Below are 21,257 nucleotides of genomic sequence, written 5' to 3' on the forward strand. Positions count from 1 at the left end.
TTTGCTTTTTACACAGGTAGATACTACTTCCAGTTCTCTAGCTAAATTTATCCTAGCTCCGGTAGGGCAGGCTGCAAAATAAGATGTGGAGCATTTTGGCTAATCACGGGCCCGCAGCGAATGCGAGTAGATATAGGTGCAGAAAAATTGCCATTATATGGAGTATTCGCAACTCGCTGCCCATAAAGTTAACTAGTTACATTAGTTACTAATTAGTCATATAAACTATGTCTGTTGGGAAGAATATCGTACCAGAAATTAAATGCATGTCAAAGAATATGCCTTCGTCCACTTAAGTATTAGTTATTTCCGAGCACTTGGCACAAAGTTAGTGTTTATCAGCGACATCTATGGCCATCTTCCCCAACTACCAGGATTATTTTGAGTCTTTTCCGCATGCTTGGAAGGAGGATAGATAATGCATAGCAATGGGAACTGAAAAACCATTTTGTTTTATGTTCCGAACATATTAAGTAGATGGCTGAGAGTCTATCTACCCCTAGTACCCTGTAGTTCGTTATCATATCCAGTCTCCATCTTCATGGGGCACCGTCTGCCCCACCCAATAATACACAGCCACACACTAGCTACTTATGGCTAGTAACATATGGGAAACTTCACCGGTTTCAGGAAGATAAGGAACCCTAGTGCGGCACTAGAGACTTAGTAGTCTACATCCTAGTGGACTACCCGTAGTTAAGAGAACTATAGCAGGAACTATCAGGCTTGGCAACGATACTCTGATACGATACCGATCGATATATCGGTATCAGTGATCGATACTCAATAGTATCAGTGATACTTCTTGGCATTGTTTAATATGGTGGCAGTAGTCGTTCTGAAGTATACTATTGCCATGGTAATTACCATCTTGATAAATTGCCATAGCAACATAGGCGGTGAGGCTCTGTCGAGTATCAGTGATTCCATCGATCGATACTGATTGATACCGATACCAAGTATCGATCGATGGCATCGATACCCGGAGGTATCGTTGCCATGCCTGGGAACTATAGAAGAAGATTAGGGATGCATTTAATAATATGTTATGCATATTAGGAGAATAAGGGCAAGTAGGTATGAAAGGTAGGCTAAGTAGCTCTGCCCAAGAAAATACCATAGAAATTACTCTAGATTTTACAAAACATCTTAAAGGCTTCAAAGCCGCGCGCCAAGAGGGCCGCAAGACTAGCACCGGGCACATAGGCTACCACAGGCCTTGAAAAGGCTCTAAATTCGTCAGACTTGTTAATAAAAACCTGTTACCATCGCTCAGTCGACTATAGATGAGCACCCCCTTCCACGGTGCTTAAGCATTACATGCTATTGGATGTTGTAACGTTCCTAAAATCCGCTTGGAAATTATCTATAACACCATAGCCTGGAAAAATAAATACTTGCCCTCTTGATGGGGATGCTACATGTATTACTCGCTGGTTCTCATATTGTTGTGTCCTAGAGCCTTGAATGCCGCGGTGATGCTGTGATAATGTTCCTGGGTCAACACCAAACTCTTTCGCAGTTTTTGCGTAGTTAACTGATGCATCTGGGCCCGCTGATTCGATTTCTGCTAACGCTGATTCAAGAGGAGTCATATTGAATGAGACATGAAATGGTGAAGTTGGTGGGTGCAAATTGCGGAGAGGGGCCAAATCCGGCGGCAGGCGGTATCTGGCGGCAGCTGGTAATCTACGTTATGGTCTACGTGGCTGTCGAGCGGTCAGGTTAGTGTTGGAGCTATCCTAAAAGGGACTAGTGGGTGTGAAAATAGTTATACTGGGTGTGAAAATAGTCGGGTTCTATAATATATAGAATAATAGTATATAATACTATCCGATACGTCTTAGAAACACGTAATTTTGGTATTCTATTTAGAAGCGGTGTTTGTCCTGTTTGTCGATCTGGCGGATCAAAGAATTAGATCCGGATAGAACGGATCCTTTCGAGGTCTAGCCAGGAGGTGGAACACCTGAAGACCCACGTTATATACTGGGGTGACGCGCGCTCCGCAAGCTCTGCATGCAGTCGCCCTGAAACGTAAGCCGAAAAGTCAAGGAAAGATGAAAGTTTGGGGGCATTTCTTTTACTTCGTTTGTTTCAGGGCAAGGAAGGGCTCACGGGTGTGATTCTGATCCCTTTCTCTCACTTCGTTCGTTTCAAGGCATGTCTCAGGCAGAACTCAAGCTGAGTAAATCATTTCTAGTTATTGAGGCATTTTCTGTTATTTGACAATCAACCTATTGGGATATTTGTGACAGTAATACATGCAAACTATGGTTTGGAGGTCTATAAGTGCATATAGACCCAATTTCTTGCTTTGTTCTTTTATACGCATATATTTGAGTTGCACAACAAGCACAGCTACAATACCACTCCCGCCACACAATCTTGACCTTTACCTGCTCTGACAGTGGATCTCCTTGAGATATTTCAACCAGTTGTCAAGGTTACCATGGAGTTTTCGCTTCAGCTTCATGAGATTTGCTGGTTGGACGCAACCTCCCGTTTTGTCCTACAAGTGCTCGCATGCTGCTTGGCAATATATTGTGCTCTTTTAATTAAAAACTCCGCTCTTCGTCAATTTCCAGGACCATCTGCTTGGCCCATTGTCGGCAATCTACCCTCACTCTATCATCAGCATGCGGAGAGGCAGTTCTTCAGTGGGCAAAAACGCATGGCGATGTTATTCGAGTACAGTTGGGATCTATGACAATCCTTGTTGTTAACTCAGCGTCTGCGGCAAAGCTTATATTTGCAGGTAGCGCAAATGCTTTGTCATCAAGGCCTGTGTTTCATACATTTCACAAGGTAGGATGTCCATCTTTTCCTTGCTCAGGGCAACATCAAACCTAACAACAGAGGTTAGCTTATTGCTGGTACTCTGGGGCCAACAATTGGCACCGCAGTCTACGGGGACGCTCTAAAAAGGGGCCGTAAAGCTACAGCAGCAGAGCTAAGCAAGCCCGCTGTAAAAGCAAACTTGGGCAAAATTGATCTGGAGACTCGGCACTTTCTTCATGAACTTATGTCTACGGCAGGAGGGTCAAAGCCCATTAGAGGTTTCTAAACTATTAAAAGGCTAACGCTAAGTTTATCACTTTCTATTTGCTACGGTCGTCGGATGTATCTCGGCGATCCTATCACACAAGAGATTATTTATGTTGAGGACGAGATTCTTAGACTTCGAAGCATGACGGATAATCTTCAAGATTACTTGTCTTTTTTCCGCCTGTGGCCATTTAATGGGTATTGTTCGAAGGCAGTTAAGCTACGCGAACGCCGAGACGCGTATGTTGCTAGACTAAATCAAGAGATTCAAGCGAAGATAGAAACAACGCCATGAAGAATGCCTCTAAAAATCAAGCCTCCCCACATCCACTTCCACTGGAGGAGTTGTCCACGGTTCTGCTTACCTTTCTTTCGGGGGGTTAGCAACAGAGAGTAACACAATACACTGGAGTTTAACTCTTCTCGCCACCCGACCAGAAATCCAGGAAATTGCCTATAGGTCTATACGGGAAGTTTACCCGAACAATGAACAGCTTTTTAAAGCTGGGCTCGAAGATGTGGAGGAAATTCCTTACATATCTGCCCTGGTCCGTGAGTCTCTAAGGTACGACTTTCTTTCCGAGAACTTCTGTATATTTTATTTCTAATCAACCATAGATACTACACTCCGTCGCGATTGGCTCTTCCTCGACTAGCTGTACAAACCTTCCAATATGCGGGGAAGATCATCCCTAAGGGGACCACAGTTATATTGAACACATTTGCATGTAATATGGGTTAGTCTTGCAACCCCGACCGCCGAAGGCAATAAACTTACAATTATTTCCTAAAAAGATCCTACCTTGTATGGGGATCCCGAAAATTTCCGTCCTGAACGTTGGCTTAACAACCCCGATCTTCCAATTTTTAGCTATGGCTTGGGTTACCGCATGTGTGCTGGCTATGCACTTGCAAATCGGGTGATTTATATTCTACTAGCCAGAATTATCTCATGTTTCGAAATTAGCGCGAGCCTGGAGGTTGATGCTGATCATATAACCGGCTGTGCTGATCCTGCCCATCAGGCCATGGCTCCAAAGCCCACTGGCTTCTACTTTCGACTCAGGGATGTTAAAGTATTGGATATTTGCTCTGCGGCATTATAATTGTGGAGGTGTTTAACGTCGTATACTCTATTTTCTAGCTCGCAATTTGTGGACTCATGATGTATTATACTCTATTCTTAATTAAACCCAAACACATAGTCATACTCTCTAACCTACAATCGCCTGACGAGCATGTTCTTTTATAAATGGGGAACTAAGGGTCAGAATATTTTCCTTATTTATTTCTCAAATACAATACCGCCCCTATTAACTAACACGCAGTATAGAACCTGCGTCCGATAACTAGTGCGAGGAGCAGTTCCGATAGCTGGTTTTGGGCTGCTTTAAGTTCTAAAGCAACGATGCTACATTACACAGTCATTATTTTAATTGCAACTTTTTATAGCCTAGGGATTTATTGTTACCCGATTAGATGACTTGGCCGAGACTGCAGACATGATCCTTGGTGACTTTACCGGTTAAAAAACAAAACGCACTAAATTAGTAACCAAATTACTTTCCGCTTTAAAAGATACAGCGGATATTGCATCCCGTGATATTAGGCAACTTGGACAGAAATCTAAGCTTCCGTATCTATGTTGCAAGATAGGTAGCCAAAGCTAGGACTGCCTCTCCCGTAACAGACTTATTATGCCCCTTATCTAATAACCTTACGTGGCCGGTCAATCGAGTACCTCGCATGAGGCCATAGCAAGAGTCACGATGCGCAGTTAGCAAGGCCGACTTTAATATAACTAACCACATGGGTATCGGCAAGACCAACTCGTTCATGCTCCTTAGTCTGGCCCTCCTGCTGAGGGAAACCAACGCTATTCATTCCAACCAACCAGTTAGACACGAGCGTTCGACAGATAGAATTAATTGAATCAAGTACCGCCGGCGCCGGCTCCGGTCTTTAAGCCCTTAAGCCTCTTAAAAATGCAGCTAACAAGATGACAGCTAGAGCATTAGCATTAGCTCGATGCAACATTTTGCGGACTGGCTGGAGACGCTACAGTACACTCTTGATATATCCTGTTAAATTTAATTCGAGCAATTGGCAGGCCTGGCAGGGGGCAAGTATAATAAATAGCCCAATAACTAAGTCAAGCGGAGTGGAAGTGTCTTAGTGTCTCCGTGTCTCCAAGGGTTCCGAAAATACTGGCACCGGGGTACTTGGGCCAACAAGAAACATGGGATATAACGGAGATGGGGTATACAGGCTTGGTTTTATTATCATGGTGCTGCAATCCTATAATCGCGAATTCTCAGCCAATTACGCCATCATCAATCTCAACGTTTTGTTTGGCTTCAAAATAGGTGGATGTTTTAATTTATTTATATTACTCTTATATTGTATAAATATATATGTGCATATTTTATTTCTCGCCCTACTGCTTGTTTACAAGCACATAACGGTATCTAGCCTTGCCCGCCTCCATGTCTACAATAGCTTGGTTGGCTTCCTTCATTGGACGTTCCTCGACCCAAGCCTGGACTTTCTTCTCAGCAGCTAGCTGCAGCATTTCACAGATCTCACTAGGACTTCCAATCAACGAACCACTGAACTTAACCCTTTTTTTTAATTAGAGAGCTAGCTGGAACGGAGAGAGCACCGTCCTCTGGGATGCCGAGTTGAACAAAAGAGCCATTGGTTTTAAAAGGGAGATGTAATCAACAATAGGCATCTTAAAATTTTATTAGTTAATAGAAAACCATATAATTTATAGTACATACCTTGGAGGAAGAGACAGTTGAGATAATTAGGTCCAAGGAGCGCGAGTTATTCTTAGCCCAGTTTATATTATCATCGGTAGCGATGTAAGTATTCGCTCCAAGCTTGAGAGCATCTTCCCTCTTGTTGGCCTTACGAGAGATGGCAACTACCCGATCAGCACCCAGAGCCTTGGCAAACATGATGCCAAAGTGGCCAAGTCCGCCCACACCAATGATACCAACAGTCTTTCCGGGCCCGCAGCCGTTATGACGCAAAGGTGAGTAGGATGTGATACCACCACACAGCATGGGCGCAGCGATAGCCGACGGGATAGCGTCGGGGATCTTGATAACAAAATGCGAGGGCGCACGATGGTACAAAGCATACCCCCCATAAGATTTGCCACCATTCAGATGGATACTATTGTACGTACTCACCATGTTTTTGGGGCAGTACTGTTCGAGACCAGAGGAGCATGCCTCGCAATCACCTTTCCGACCCTGACAAGAGTCATTCTGGGCGCCAACACCGATGCGGTCCCCAACCTTGATATTTCCTTCAGCCTTCGAGCCTACGCGCACCGCGATACCGACAATTTCGTGACCAACGCAGCAAGGGTACATGGTAGGACCCTGGTTCAACGTCAGCGGGCGCATTTTACAGACAGAATTATAATAGATAACAACATACCCATCCACTTCTAAGGGTGTGCAGATCTGATCCGCAAATGCCAGAGTGTGTGATCTTGATATCGACGTCGGTTTCTTCCCAAGGCTTGGGCTCGAATTCCTTCCACACCATTTTTCCGTCACCAGCCTTAGGGTCAAGGCCCATCCAACCCTCGAACTTATAATCGGTATCAGCCATTTCGATTAGTTTTAATTAAATATCAATTAAATGCAAGGTGCTAATTCCATAGAGAGACCTGGCAATTAGAAATTTATTAACCGAGCTATCCATATCTCCAGAATTCTAGTCTATTATTTCCGTGATGGAGCTATAGCTAGTGTGCCCATGTTACACTGTTACCCTCTTGGCGGCCTTGGACTGCGCCTCGTATACCCGTAGCCTAGACCCTATGTGGCCTGTGTGGGACATTATGGTGCAATTCCTTGGCATGTTTCTACTTCCCTGGCTTGGCTTCAGGCAAAGTCAATCTTTCTTCCGTGAATAAAGTGTTTGAAATGACATCCTGAATGGCTGTTCTGATGGCTGCTGACCCACTTAACCAGAATGTCTCTAACGCAGCTAGGGTCCCTATGTTTTGGTCAAACTCCTTTGTCAACCCGACCGTAATCGGACCCCAAAACAGTCTGGATCCGTGTCAGAAGGGCCGTTCTGGATGTTGTTTTAAAAGTCACGTGAATGGCTGTCCACCGTTTCAGGCAGGCAAATGGACCTGCCAAGACCACTTAAACCAACTAACCCTACTAGAAATCCCCAACACGCTTGCGGCGGATTTCCGCGCCTTTACTCAGCACATCGCAGTCCTAAAGCGGATATGCACCCTAGGGAGGCGGTTCATCGTGGTCAGAAAAAGTTGATTATGGGTAGAGAGTTTTCTTGGCACTTTTTCTACCCACGGCGAGGTACGGGTTCTGTTGTGGGTAGGTGCGCTCTGGAATAAGATGATTATGGGTAAACTAGACTAAGTCATTTCTAATCATGATAAGCTTTTTGTGGGGTAGATTTTATATTTACGCGTAGGATATGCCTAGCTTAGTGTCAACTAGGAAAAATACAGTATCATGCCAGAATTGACGTCATGGCGTCTTTTGAGTGCAAATGGTGTTGAAGATATGGCGTACAGCAGGTGCATAGCTAGCGCCTGGGCGGGCATGCGGGGTTCTAAACCCTGAGACTTCCCCTTTTCCTGTAACGTAACTATTCAGGCAAGATACTACTCAATCTACGCCTTGTCTCATTTCAAATGCTATCTTTCCCTGGATCCACAACAGTAGATAGGAGTGGTAGATGGGCTTTGTATCCAACCAAGCCTGTGTTTCGAACCAGCCATAACGATATTAGTTCGGAGAGATAACTCTTTATATTAAACTTTCAGAATTTCATATGCATTAACTCCGTACCGTAATATATTAGGCTTTGGGTTCTTGGCGGGTTTCCGGTTAACCCAAAAAGCAATATGGTGAGGTCTTGTTACTAGGACCCACTTCCTCCTCCCCCTCTCCTTAACGGCTTCGGGAATTGTTTCTAGCAGCCCCACACAAAAGAAGCGTTATTAGCGCCCCGCACTCAAACTGACCTAACAACCTATGAATGCAATTGGTTGAATAGAATACGACTATTTTAGTTGTCACGGGTCCCAGAGCCTGGCCTATGATCTAACCACACAAGTCGTGAGTAACCATGCCAAGAATTCATCTCTGCCAAATGTTCCAGATACTTACAGTAGTCTCGGGATTGGATTCTTTCTCTGCTAGGATGTCTTTCTGTCCCTCATACACAACGCGAACTCCACAATTTTTTAGTATAAGGACGATTAGGTGGTTATCGTAGTCTGGGCGTCTCTCAGGCGACTGCGGGGAAAGCTGGAATAGAGCCAGATAATTGTTTGAATTATTGGGGGTCTCAAGTGATTGTATTCAGAAAGATCTTCTGCCCAACCCCTATGATGTGACGAACGCACCAGGTAGCCTGTTTGCATTGTTTGTATCTAGCCTTGTTTATCTCCCCGCATAGTCCCCTCACCACCTTTCTTCCTCCCCACGTTTGAAATTTTCGTTAGATAGCACCAATTTCATCAAGTTGCTTGGCCGTCACATATGAAAGATGTTGGGTATCTCTTGGCTGGCAAGGCGCTAGTCTCATTAGCGCCATTTTTCTGCCGCTTGCTTGCCCTAGCACCACGCACTGAGCCAAAATGCCACTTTTTATTATACTTCTAGTTAATACGAAATGATTTCAAGAATATCTGCATTCTATATGCAATTTACATCTCGTTCTCCAAGTGGAACTCTTGGATGATGAAAGTCAGCCCAACATGACCTTAGATCCTGTCTGCATAAAGGAATATTGCAAGCCTTGCAACTGTAGTTGGTTGTTGGTTTGAAATATCCTTGGAATAGGCTGGTTTTGAGTCTTTGCCTTTTCACTTTGAGCTTTACACCAGTGACAGAATTTGCGAGATTGAATTCGAATACATAGCTGAATGACCACCTTCATGTGTTGATTGACCTAAGTCTTGAAGATCCCGGCCTCTTTTCTTTGATTTTGTACCATATCGGGACTCCTCTTGCCCTTGTTTAAAGAGCTCTTTATAAAGAGCCTTTCGAAATACAAGATGAGTGATCTTCTTCATCCCCTGCTGCTGGCGGGCAATTTTGGCAATGCAATAGGCATTAGTAATTGTTACATCAAGAAGCCAGAAGAATATAGGCCACCATGAGCGTAAAGAGCTTTGATGAGTCTCATAACTTGCTCGTAATTTATTTGCACGATCTACCCCTCCCATATGATAGTTACAGTATAATCATCAATAATCCGGGGTATTGGAAGTTCCTTGGTAGGCTGATCACCGAATGGCTCACGGACACCTTTTGCACAAGTAGAGGTCTTAGCAGGGCGTTTGCGCAAGCGAGGAATCCAATCAGTTGGCTTATGTACAGTGTGTACAGTTGATAATGCTGTAGCCAGATTATTATCTTGCCATGCAATACAAAGTACAGAATCAATATTAGAATCAGCACTTGCAGGAGCTGCATATAAAGTATTCCACTCTTTTGAGGCTTTTTTTAAGTCTTTTAGCATATGAAGAGCCTTTGGAAATAATTTCTTGGATGCATTTGGTCTGGTAATTCCACAGGCACCAATCCCTTGCTGTCGAAGATAATCAAATAATGGAATAGTAGAGAAGTAGTTGTCCATATAGATTGTATAGGTATTGCGTTGAGATGGTAGGCCTTCTTGTGCTAGCTGAACAACCATAGATCCAGTAAGAGTTAAATCCTCATGCTTTTTAACCTCTACAAGAGACCTGTGGCGGCTTGCCCATATCCAGTAGAGAATATAGCCTTGATCAGCAATAGCAAAGAGCTTTTATCCTTGCTTAATTGGCTTGTTTGGCATCTTAAATGTATGATGAGAGCGCCCAAAACCACGAATCATTGTCTCATCTATAGAGACTGCATTTGAAGGTTTCCAATGCTGTAAACAGGCTGTACGCAGTCTAGATGCAGAAGGCTCCAGCTTATACCACCACATCTGATTTGGCTTAAGATTAGGCCTTATAGCCTCCTGTACAGCAACCTCAGAATTAGGATCTGTAATGTGAAAGAATCGCTTGATTTGCTGGAATCGCTTGATTTGCTGGAATCGCTTTAATCCCATAAATCTTCGGGGCATATGAATTGGCTCCTCACTTGTCTGCCAGTAATCCTCATCACTAGGAGATATATGGATCCCCATGTAGATTAGATGTTGTGAAATTCAGCGGAAGTGATGCGCAGGGAGCTATTCTATCAGCTACAGGCCAACTAGCCTAATTAGGAAGTAGATGTCATTCAGTGGAAACACCAGGAATCGCAGTATCTCAACCAACTGAGTCTCTTGCATTCCTGTCTAGGTGCTCAACTATCTAAAGGGTTCAGGGGTTGAATCGATCGTCAGATACTCCGCACCGCCAAGTCGGGCGGATTATAGTGCTTCCGTAACAGTACTCTTCTTGATTATTCCTCTTGATCATTATTTTTGTTGTGTGCTCTGTGGGAGGTTTTCACCCGGATCTAGTCACATGATTATGGTCCACCCACGCCCATATTATTTGACAGCTACGGAGTACTTGTCGACAATTATTATTAGTAAACAGCGTAGGTGTGAACATTCCATGTTGTCTGAGTACACAGGTCAGGTGGACTTTGAAAAACCTGAGACCTGTAACCTGATGTTGACTTCATTCATACTTTATCTTCCCAAAGGTCCCTAGTGGGCTCCATGGTCCTATTTTCCACGTTCCTTCCATTGATTTTTGCCCCTGTTGTTCTGTAGTCCTACTGTAGTGGAGGAATTCGGGGGATTGGCAGGTTACATTTGTATGGATAGCTATTATCTTAGGTCCTCGTTCGAAGAGGTTATACTAGCATGCCAAAAGTCTCCCGACACTTTAGCGTGTTCCGAGGAACGCGTAACTCCACCACAACTTCAACAACCAATTGCTCAACCACCATGAGGTCTTTCGGCACCGAAATAAGTGGGAATCGAAGGCCCAATCAAGAGCTTTCGCGCGATGCACGTGCTGCTATTTTATATGGCCTGTCAGTTGGGCAATCGCCGACGCGATTAGCGGAGCAGTTTAACTGTACTCGATCAACAATTTATGATACCAAGAAGCGCTTCCTACAGCACAACACCACAAAATCAAGGCCTAGGAAGGGTCGCCCACAGAAGCTTACTAAGTCAACTAAGCGCTATGTGTACCGCTTGGTCCGCAGGCGCCCGGATATCTCGTGGAAGGCCTTAACTGTTGAGACCCCCGGGGCTTCTATCTCGACCATTCGACGTGCTTTAAAGAAATATCATATTCGTAAGTGGCGGAGCAAGAAGAGAATTCCCCTCTCTAAAGAAGCAGCCCGTGCACGCCTTGAATTTGCGCGGGAGTGGTTTAAAAATGACACATGGCATACCTGGATCTTCTCTGACGAATGTTCTGTCCAGCGCGAAGCGAATAAACGCCTAAAATTTGTCTTCCGCTACCAAAATGAGGGCTGGAGAGATGATTTGGTAAACCTCTGCTATCATGGAAAACCTATATCGCAAATGGTTTGGGGTTCTATCTGGCGTGGTGGGCGCTCAAAATTGGTGGTCATGGAGCGGGATGAGAACAGCCCTAGGAATGGCTATACAGCTAGATCCTATATAAAAACGCTAGAGGATGGGCTAATTGAACACTACAAGCCTGGCACGCCTTTTCAGCAAGATAACGCGAAGATTCATACTGCAGAATTAACCCAGGAGTGGTTTGAATTACACGGAATTTGGGTTATTAAATGGCCCCCGCATTCACCTGATTTAAATCCAATTGAGCATGTATGGAACCTCCTAAAGCGGAAGCTTCTTGAACTGCATCCTTATCTCTATCTACAAGGCAAATCCCAGAGCGATTGGAGGAATTTTGAAGAAGCTATCCAAAAAGCTTTGGGGGCCATCCCCCAGGCCTTAATTGACAATTTGATTGATTCCATGCCTCGCAGAGTAATGGCAGTTTACCGAGCACGTGGTTGGTATACGAAGTATTGAATATCTTCAATTTAAATATATTTAGAAGTCTTAATATGTTGTGGTTGTTGAAATATAAGCATTGAAATATATATATTTTTTCGGTGTGGGGCGGTGTCGGGAGACTTTTGACCTGGTAGTTTTAGACAATCAACAACCTTCTCACAGACAACGGGACGCAGTTGCGTAGAAGGAATGTTGTCTTCTCTTTGGTTGCCAGAAACTTGTGAGCTCGGGGCCCACAACTTCTGAACTGTTTAAGAGTGTTTCCTTGACTTACTCTTTCGGAGTTCTACCATTTCCCTCTCGTTCACTACTTACCCCCTAATATATCCACATGCCTCTCCCGCGGCTATGCAATAACGCGATTATAACTGTCCGTGGGAGTACTGTGGCAAGGTACTTTGCTCTACAGTCATTTGAAAGTAGTCTGTCTAATAATATCCGAACAGACTTTTAACCGCAAATCAGATCTCTGCAGGCACTATCGAATACACATTAATGAAAGACCACATCACTGCCCTACGCCCCAACATACGCCCAGCTCGGCTGTTAGAGCATATTGCCAAGCACTGGCGCCCTGCCCCCGTTTCGACCTCGCTTAGTCATCATTTATGTAAGCTAGCTTCTAGTAGTAGCGGCCACCCGGCCACCCATTCAATAGAAGAAGCAATCGCTTCCAAGTTCCAAGTTCCAAGTTCCAACATCGGCTGTGTGTCACGTGGGCAGACCAAGTCCTCCACAGGTGTTGATCCACGGCTCCGCCGTGGATCCAATATCCTCTCCAAGCTTCGCATTCTAGTCAATGGGAACACCTATTATTGGCTAGCGGCCCAACACCGGGAGGGCACGGTTACTCCCCTGGTCATTTTCATCATCTTAACAATGGAAAGTAGACCTTATATAGATAAAATATACTTGTTGTTCAAATAGTAAATTGTTATTTATATACTTGTAGTCAATGTTAGATTAATATCATAACTTTTAAAGTATTAGTCTTGCAACAGCGATAATTTTTAAAATTGTAATGTGCGTTATTTAAATAGTAATACTATGTATCGGATTTTTCGGAATTGCGGATTCGCTTTGAAACCGCACTGCAGAATCCGTTCGGATTCCCGCCGATTCTGCGGATCCTGCCTTTAGAAACCGCAACCGCATGAGGATTCTCTCTTTATGGGCCGAATCCACACCGCCCGCCCGCAGCGGTGCGGATTCGGCGGCGGTTTTTGCGATTCCTCCCTGCAACTCTAATTCTACCCCTGAATCCTTTAGTTAGTTGAGCACCTTGAGGTTGAGCACCGGGTACGTGTCTGGGTTCCCCTTGACTCAGTGTGACTTGAACGATACAAACAATGCCTTTCTGAGATCGCACCTCCTTCAGCATAACCTCTGCAGTGCCTGGATTGCGTAATGCCTCTCATCAAAACTACGGAAATCAACGAGGACACTCGTGGTCAGTTTATTCCCCGTCATCCCCTCCCATTCTTGACTAACCGATATACCTCCGTAGTCTTAGGATATGACCCGTTGCTGTCGCCTCAGTTCCTTCAAACCGAGATTCCAGCTGTGAGTCACACCTACCATACCTATCTTGACGGAGACCGTCCCGCTTCAACATGCTTCTGTGCACACATAGGTTCTGGTTCTCTCTCTCATTGCAGTCTAGCGTCTGAGCTCGACGGGAGTAAAATGTTCTGAGTGCTAACGAAATCTCGACCGTAGCTTGATCATGCCATTGCCACCGTCCGATCTGGCCGCAACCAAACGATTGAGATCATCGAGCAGCGCGATGACCGTCTCCTGGTTGTCGTAGGTCCATGCTCCATCCACGACCCTGAGACGGCCCTGGAATATGCCACTCGCTTAAAAGAACTCGCAGATAGTCTCTCCTCCGACCTTTGTGTGATCATGCGCGCCTATCTTGAAAAGCCCCGAACTACCGTGGGTTGGAAGGGGCTGATCAACGACCCGGACATTGACGAGTCATACAATATCAACAAAGGACTTCGTGTTTCTCGTCGGCTCTACGCCGATCTCACAAGCATGGGAATGCCCATCGCAAGTGAAATGTTGGATACCATCTCTCCCCAGTTCCTCGCAGACTTCATCTCAGTTGGTGCCATTGGTGCCCGCACGACCGAGTCACAATTACACCGGGAGCTGGCTTCGGGCTTGAGCTTCCCCATCGGCTACAAGAACGGTACGGATGGTAACTTGACCGTTTCCATCGACGCCATCGGCGCCGCGGCCCATCCCCACCGATTCCTTGGTGTCACCAAGCAGGGTCTTGCTGCCATCACCAAGACTTCTGGCAATGAGCACGGCTTTGTGATTTTGCGTGGCGGGAGCAAGGGCACCAACTATGACTGTGAGAGCATCCGGAGCGTCCGGGAAGCCTTGCGCTCCAAGAAACAGCGTGAGGTAATCATGGTGGACTGCTCGCACGGCAATTCGAACAAGAATCACCTTAACCAGCCTCTAGTGGCGAAGGACATCAGTGATCAGCTCCGGGAGGGCCAGGATGCTATTGTCGGGGTTATGATCGAGTCCAACATCAACGAAGGAAACCAGAATGTATCTCCTGAGGGTCCCTCGGACCTGCGCAAAGGTGTCAGCATCACTGATGCATGCATTGACTGGGAGACGACCGTCACCGTATTAGAAGATCTGGCGGAGGCCGTACGTATCAGACGGGTCGCTAAGGTTGATAAAGCGAATGGCAACAATGGAGCCTCCCATTAAGAGAGGGGAATTTCATTTGTTCAAGATGATGCTTTAGATACCATTGCTGGGACCATTTCCTTGCTTACTCTTTCACAAAACAAAACAAAAAAAAAAAAAAAAAAAAAAAAATATTGGCATTTAGATGAGACCCCGGGAGCAAAAATACTTCTTATTGTTTCCAGTTGCCCAGAGTCTTTGAATATATTTATACACACCTCTAAAAAACCTCTTGGCGGCTGATAACCTGCAGATATTGGCCCAGCTCTGTTCCAGCTTTTCCCGCTGTCGCCTGAGAGACGTGTGATGCTCCTGTACACCTTGGTATCTTTTGCGGTTATGTTGGCCAGCTGGAGAATTGATTCCTTTCCAAGTCCAGCATTTCCTATCATATACAGTTCCGCCACTTAGTTTGCATAATTTGATTGCCCATCCTCAGAGGAAATATAGTAACCATGGCCAGTTCTGTTTCTATATTATGCCCAAGTAAGGGATAAAAAAAATATGAGTTATTTCCCTCTCTTTACTAGAGATAAATGCTATATTAGCTTGGTTTTCCAGTCTTTTTTTTTCTCTGCCCTTCTGTAGCATCTGGGACAGCGCATGAAGACCCATCTTCCCTCGCTGCCGTATAAGCTCCACCTCCTCTACAGCCTTCAACAGAGACATTCCGCACTCATGTCTTTTACGAATCTCATCAATAATTACGTTCCTGCGGCAGAACTTGACCCGATCTACGGCAAGCCATTACGTCCACTCCGCAACAATCAAATTTCTCGCTAAGTTCTCTTACCGCACCTTTAACCGCCTTCCTACTAAATCTAGCTGCATAAAGATAAAGTATATTATAAAGATGTATATCTAGTATGTACAGGTAGGTTTTTTTCTTTTGTTTATCTTTACACTACCAGGCATTATGAGTCGCAAATCCATTAATCTTGAGCTGTATAAGGCTGATATTCTTAATCTTTATAAAGCAGAAGAAACAGTTAATTTTATTCTTTCTTATCTTAAAGATATACTATATACATAGTATTCAAATCAGCAAGCGTATATTAGAGGCTCGCCTTTAAACATGGGGTGCTTAAAAGCAAGACTGTATAAAACCTTGGATCCTCGCCTACATGCTTGTATTCAGGTGCTTTTCTTTTAGGTTGGACTAGAGGAAAAAGAGCTTCTTTATGCATTGCAAAAAGAAGGCTTTATAATAAGTCCCCGTACTCTTCGGAGAGTCCGCACAAAGCTTGGTCTTCTACGACGTGTACATAGTACTTAATAGTAGCAACTTTTGGCAAGCTGTACATGCTGTATCACTATCCAGATAAAGATATTTCTAATTATAGACTACTAGTGAATGAGAGGGAAATGGTAGAACTCCGAAGGAGTAGGTCAAGGAGACAATCTTAGACAGTTCAGAAGTTGTGGGCCCCAAGCCCACAAGTTCCTGGCAGGAGAAAAGACAATATGCCCTTTACACAACTGCGTTCCGTGGTCTGTGAGAAGGTTGTTGATTGTCTATTACCTCTTCGCATGAGGACTTAAGATAATAGCTATCTATACAAACGTCACGTGCTAATCCCCCGAATTCCTCCACTACACTAGTGCAGAATAATACCGTACAGAGACTTTAAAGAGATGTCCAGGAATATGGTACATTTTGCCTAGCTATATAAAACTTTTACTAATAGTATTTAGAGCTTGATTAATATCTTTTGCAGAAACCTTGCAATTTTGTCGTACACAGCTTCGGGGATGGGCTTTGACCCTGAAAATATATTGCCAAATGGACTGGATGCCGATCCAATACTGTTTTGTACTAAATATCTGCAGCTACGTGAGGCTATCACCTTGCATATTAATATGCAGTCTGAGCCCGTACTAGGATTACTAAGTTAGTCCAATCTCTTGGCCAAATATGTACATACTAATATAGGTCGGCAGCTGCTAGCCCTTCCAGGGCACGACATTATATTTATCCGCGGCAGGATAACTTCTTGTTATTTTATACAGCATCGTCCGTTGTATATTAATGCCTTGCTTATTTAATCCCGTGGGCGGACACTGCCAGTGCCTTGTGAGCAGGCTTGGCAATAATACTCTGATATGATACTGATTAATATATCGGTATTAGTGATCGATACTTAATAGTATTAGTGATACTTCTTGCTATTGTTTAATATAGTGGCAGTAGTTGTTCTGAAGTATACTATTACCATGGTAATTACCATCTTAATAAATTGCCATAGTAACATAGGCGGTGAGGCTCTGTCGAGTATCAGTAATTCTATTAATTAATACTAATTAATACTTATACCAAGTATCGATCGATGGCATCGATACCCGGAGGTATTGTTGCCATGCCTGCTTGTGAGAGATACCGCACTCCACAAGGTATATATCTGTTTACCGAATATTGCTATGTACCAGGTATATTCGGTGGTATATGCGCCAACTGCAAATAGCCGGATCTAGCTGCCCGCTGTACTGTACGGGATAAGCTCTGGCAGTCCGTAGTATATCCACTGGATAGACTACAAGAGCGGGCTGTTAGCCTGGGTACTGGAGGAGAGCACCAGCAGGCAATCGGTTCCTCTTAGCAGCATCCAATTAATTTGGACGCTGAAAAAGGTGAACAGGAGAATCTGATTACTCTATTAGACAACGAGAAGGAGAAGGGAGGGGAGGGGGATAAGAATCATCCTATTCTTTTTTAGGTAGGTATAATAATTTATATATATGCACAAGAATTAATACCAGCACCTGCACGCCTAGTTGTACGGGCCCTGTGTACAACACCTAAGCATAACTTGCACCTTTACGTGGTGCTTAGGACTAATTAGTAGCCATTTATATGGTGAAACCAAGCAAGTCACATGGGATGGTTCTGCCGGCAGAAAATGAGAAATTATTTTTGTTGCGGAGTGGACGTAATGGCTTGCCGTACCCGATCGCGCTGTAAGGGTCGCCACGCTGCGTACGTATCCTCGAGGCTCTGGGTAGAAGGCTTGCCTCCTAACCCGCATGTCCATTCCCTCCACACTCCGGCACAGTGTGAACCGTACGAAAAGGTACATAGTGAGGGATACCTGCTGAATGGCTTGGGGCGGATATAGGCTTAGATGATTCCTGCATAGTTATCGCATCAGCAGCATCAGTGGCAGTGGCAGCAGGGGAGGCAGGTATAAACTGGGGGATAAGTCGTGGGCTCTGGACTGCAGACACAGACGCTTCAGTTGCATCCGGATCCACTGCTTGCAGGTGTCTGATTATTTGGGGGTCTGAAGTGGTTGTATTCAGAAGGATTGTCCGCCCAACCCCTCTATTGGGTATATATATTCAGATGATGTCCCAATATGGACTAGCTTTATTCTGACAGCAGGGTAAAAGCCACGTGACCGCCCATAATATCGTGAAGGTAGTTGTTAATCTCTTGAAGCTGACACTGTGTTTTACTACCCCATTCCTTGATTGCGTGACCCAATCCCTGTTGGAGATCCTATCGGACATGGTTAGGGCGCTCAGCTAGAGCTGGCTGGGCCTGCCGTAGTCGGACCTCCTCGGGCTCTTCCACCTCCCGCAAAGACTGCTTGACCTCTGTAGCAAAGGCCTGATAATCTTCTCGTACAAAGATTGGGTCACTCCAGATAGGATGCAGCGGAAACCGCTCACAAAAAAAAAAAAAACAGAATCTTGCAAAAAGATCACACGGAGCTGAACAAGCAGCCGCAAAAATCCCTGGGCTGCCATATCATGCTGATCGGCCTCGTTTAGCTTCTCTATTTCGCCTTCGCCTTCGCATTCCTTCCCCTCCTGCTGGCTGGAGTCTCTGTACGACTCAAACCAGTCCAGCCATTCATCAACCCATGGCCAGACTGTGTGTATGAGACTCCCCCCGGGGGGGGGAGGGGATCTTTGCCCGAGGCAGATAAGGGCAGAAGCCTCGAAGCCCGCCATTGCCCGTATAAACTTTCGAGGAAGGTGGGTAAGATAGCAATTAGTTAAAGCGTCATTATTCCAATGTCCAGCGGGTGGATTTGGTTTTCTGATACCCCGTTGAGTTCTGCCCATCTTGCCCCCTCGGATCGGCCAATATGTGTCTTTTTACTGAGTTAAGGCCAATCTGGGCAAACACGCGGTTAATGCAGTGAAGCTGAGTATCATATGAAAGCGGTCTCTCTGCCGATTCCCCCTTAAGTAAATGCAAGTTGTACCACAGTGGCCGCCGGTGGAACTCAGGCACGGGCTCCCGTGCTATATTCCACCGGAAAAAAAGACAAAACGCGGTGTGGGCCATTGTACAGACCATCGGGTTGCGGTGCCGCATCACAGAGTTATATTCTAAGCGGCCCATTGCATTTGTTTTGCCGTTATCCATAATCATGACCATTGGAAAAACATGGTGTAGGGCCCTCATTTTTTAAGGGAATAGTAAAAAGATCTGCGAACTGCAAACTCCGGCGCTGTGTATGAGGGACAGAAAGACATCCTAGCAGAGAAAGAATCCAATCCCGAGACTGCTGGAAATATCTGGAACATTTGGCAGAGATGACTTCTTGGCATAGTTTCTCACGATTTATGTGGTTAGATCATTGGCCAGGCTCTGGGACTCGTGACAATATAAAAACAGTCGTATTCTATTCAACCAATTGTATTCATAGATTGTTAGGGCAGTTTGTGTGCGGGGGGACAATAACCCTTCTTTTGTGTGAGGCTGCTAGAAACGATTCCCGAAACCGTTGAGAGAGGAGTGGATCCTACTATAGTAACAAGGCCTCGCCATATTGCTTTTTGGGTTACCCGGAAACCCGCCAAGAACCCAAAGCCTAATATATTACGGTACGGAGTTAATGCATATGAAATTCTGAAAGTTTAATATGAAGAGTTATCTCTCCGAACTAATATCGTCATGGCTGGTTCGAAACATAATACGAGTGCTTCTTTGGCATGGATAGGCTGATAATGAATTGCCCACTCGAGACATATGGTGTCTCCACTGCGAGATGTTGGGCTGACTGCTACAGGATATCGTCTTGGCACCCCATTCGATTGTTTTTTGGGCATGGAGAGGACCCTCTTAGATATAAACCGGCGAGTTCCGGAGGTCTATTCATAGCTGAGACGCCAAAAGTACAACTGGATTGTACGTTTCGTCAAGTTCTGGCTGACGTCTGGAACAACTATGCAGAACCCCCCATTCTTTTCAGCAGAAGACATGCCTCCGACCGCCCCTCCTAGTAATCTAGTGATCTATTGGGACACACCTCCCAACCCATCACTACCCCGGCTAGATGACGAATCCAAAGAGTCCAAAGACCCAACCCGTCTCTTGTCCGTAGGAGGTAGTACAACCGTCTCTCTCTCTGGGACTTTCACCGAGGAGATGCCACTGCACTCGACCCTAACAAGACACTTTATGGCAGATATAGACACCACGCACACCGATATCATACTCATTCTCTGCAGCTTTGTCAGTGGACTGGTTGACGGATTGTCGTTTAATGCATGGGGAAGCTTTTCCAGCATGCAGACAGGTACTATTCCTCCGACTAAACCATAGGTACGCGGCATACTGACCCAGAAAATAGGGAATACCGTATTCATTGCCCTAGGTGTCTCCGGCCAACCCGAATATCCCGCCTATTTATGGGCCAAATCCCTCATTTCCCTCACCACTTTCATTATTAGCAATATTCTATTCATTCACGTCTCACGCATACTGCGCCCGCGCCGCCGTTCAACCTTCATTCTCTCCTTTGGCATACAAACGGCCGCCATCTTTGTCGCTGCCATCCTCGTCCAGCTGAAGGTCGTTAGTCCCAGGCCCGAAGACCCTCGCTCCCCAATTGAGTGGATGCAAATCCTGCCCATCTCGCTGCTTGCCTTCCAAGCCGGCGGGCAGATCTGCGCCTCGCGCATCCTAGCCATCGATGAGATCCCTACCGTCGTGCTAACAACCCTCTTGTGCGACCTGTTGGTGGATCCCAAGTTATTTTCCCGCGGATGGAGATCGAATCCCAGACGCAACCGTCGGGTCGGAGCCTTTTTGGCTCTCTTCTCGGGGGCAATGACTGCCGGTGGGTTGACCAAGGTGACCGAGATGGCGGCTAGTCTGTGGTTGGCGATGGGGTTGAAATTTATCATCACCGTTGGATGGATGGTGTGGAGGTCTGATCAGACCAAGAAGCAGGATGTGGAGGGGTAAAAGGGCGGATCGTTAAGTTTGCACATTCTGGTACTAGTGCTGTCGCTGATGGTTACCTCATTGAGCGTGGAGTATTCGATTGTCCCGTATGGATGGTGGGGATTTGTCTGGATTCGATGATTCGTCCACTAGTCTTGGTTGGTGTCAGATTATATGGGATATTGGTATGGAGGTGAGAATTGAATGTATTCAGAAGGATGTTCTGCCCAACCCCTCTATGAGGAGTATTGGGTATATATATTCACATACACACACACAATTTATTAACGCCCGGCGGCGCCGAAAGGGC

The 21,257-nt window shown here is 45.4% G+C and overlaps 3 protein-coding genes across 3 annotated transcripts; 2 read left to right on the forward strand and 1 right to left on the reverse strand.

Annotated features, from left to right (window-relative positions):
- Positions 1–5,485: 5,485 nt before the first annotated feature.
- On the reverse strand, positions 5,486–6,678 carry ATNIH1004_005348 (NAD(P)-dependent alcohol dehydrogenase; the record flags this gene model as incomplete). The annotated part of the gene is made up of 4 exons (XM_033570002.1): positions 5,486–5,633; positions 5,700–5,782; positions 5,832–6,443; positions 6,502–6,678. 4 exons carry the CDS (start codon positions 6,676–6,678, stop codon positions 5,486–5,488), a joined length of 1,020 nt encoding a protein of 339 aa, XP_033426034.1.
- A 6,777-nt stretch (positions 6,679–13,455) lies between these two features.
- On the forward strand, positions 13,456–14,787 carry ARO4_1 (3-deoxy-7-phosphoheptulonate synthase; the record flags this gene model as incomplete). The annotated part of the gene is made up of 3 exons (XM_033570003.1): positions 13,456–13,498; positions 13,556–13,611; positions 13,768–14,787. The coding sequence occupies 3 exons, from the start codon at positions 13,456–13,458 to the stop codon at positions 14,785–14,787; spliced, it is 1,119 nt and encodes a 372-aa protein (XP_033426035.1).
- A 5,191-nt stretch (positions 14,788–19,978) lies between these two features.
- ATNIH1004_005350 (YoaK family protein) lies at positions 19,979–20,968 on the forward strand (the record flags this gene model as incomplete). The annotated part of the gene is made up of 2 exons (XM_033570004.1): positions 19,979–20,297; positions 20,352–20,968. The coding sequence occupies 2 exons, from the start codon at positions 19,979–19,981 to the stop codon at positions 20,966–20,968; spliced, it is 936 nt and encodes a 311-aa protein (XP_033426036.1).
- Positions 20,969–21,257: the final 289 nt, after the last annotated feature.

The sequence above is a fragment of the Aspergillus tanneri genome, assembly GCF_003426965.1.
Source record: "Aspergillus tanneri strain NIH1004 chromosome Unknown AapTan_4_pilon_pilon_pilon, whole genome shotgun sequence".
Classification (NCBI taxonomy): Eukaryota; Fungi; Ascomycota; class Eurotiomycetes; order Eurotiales; family Aspergillaceae; genus Aspergillus; species Aspergillus tanneri.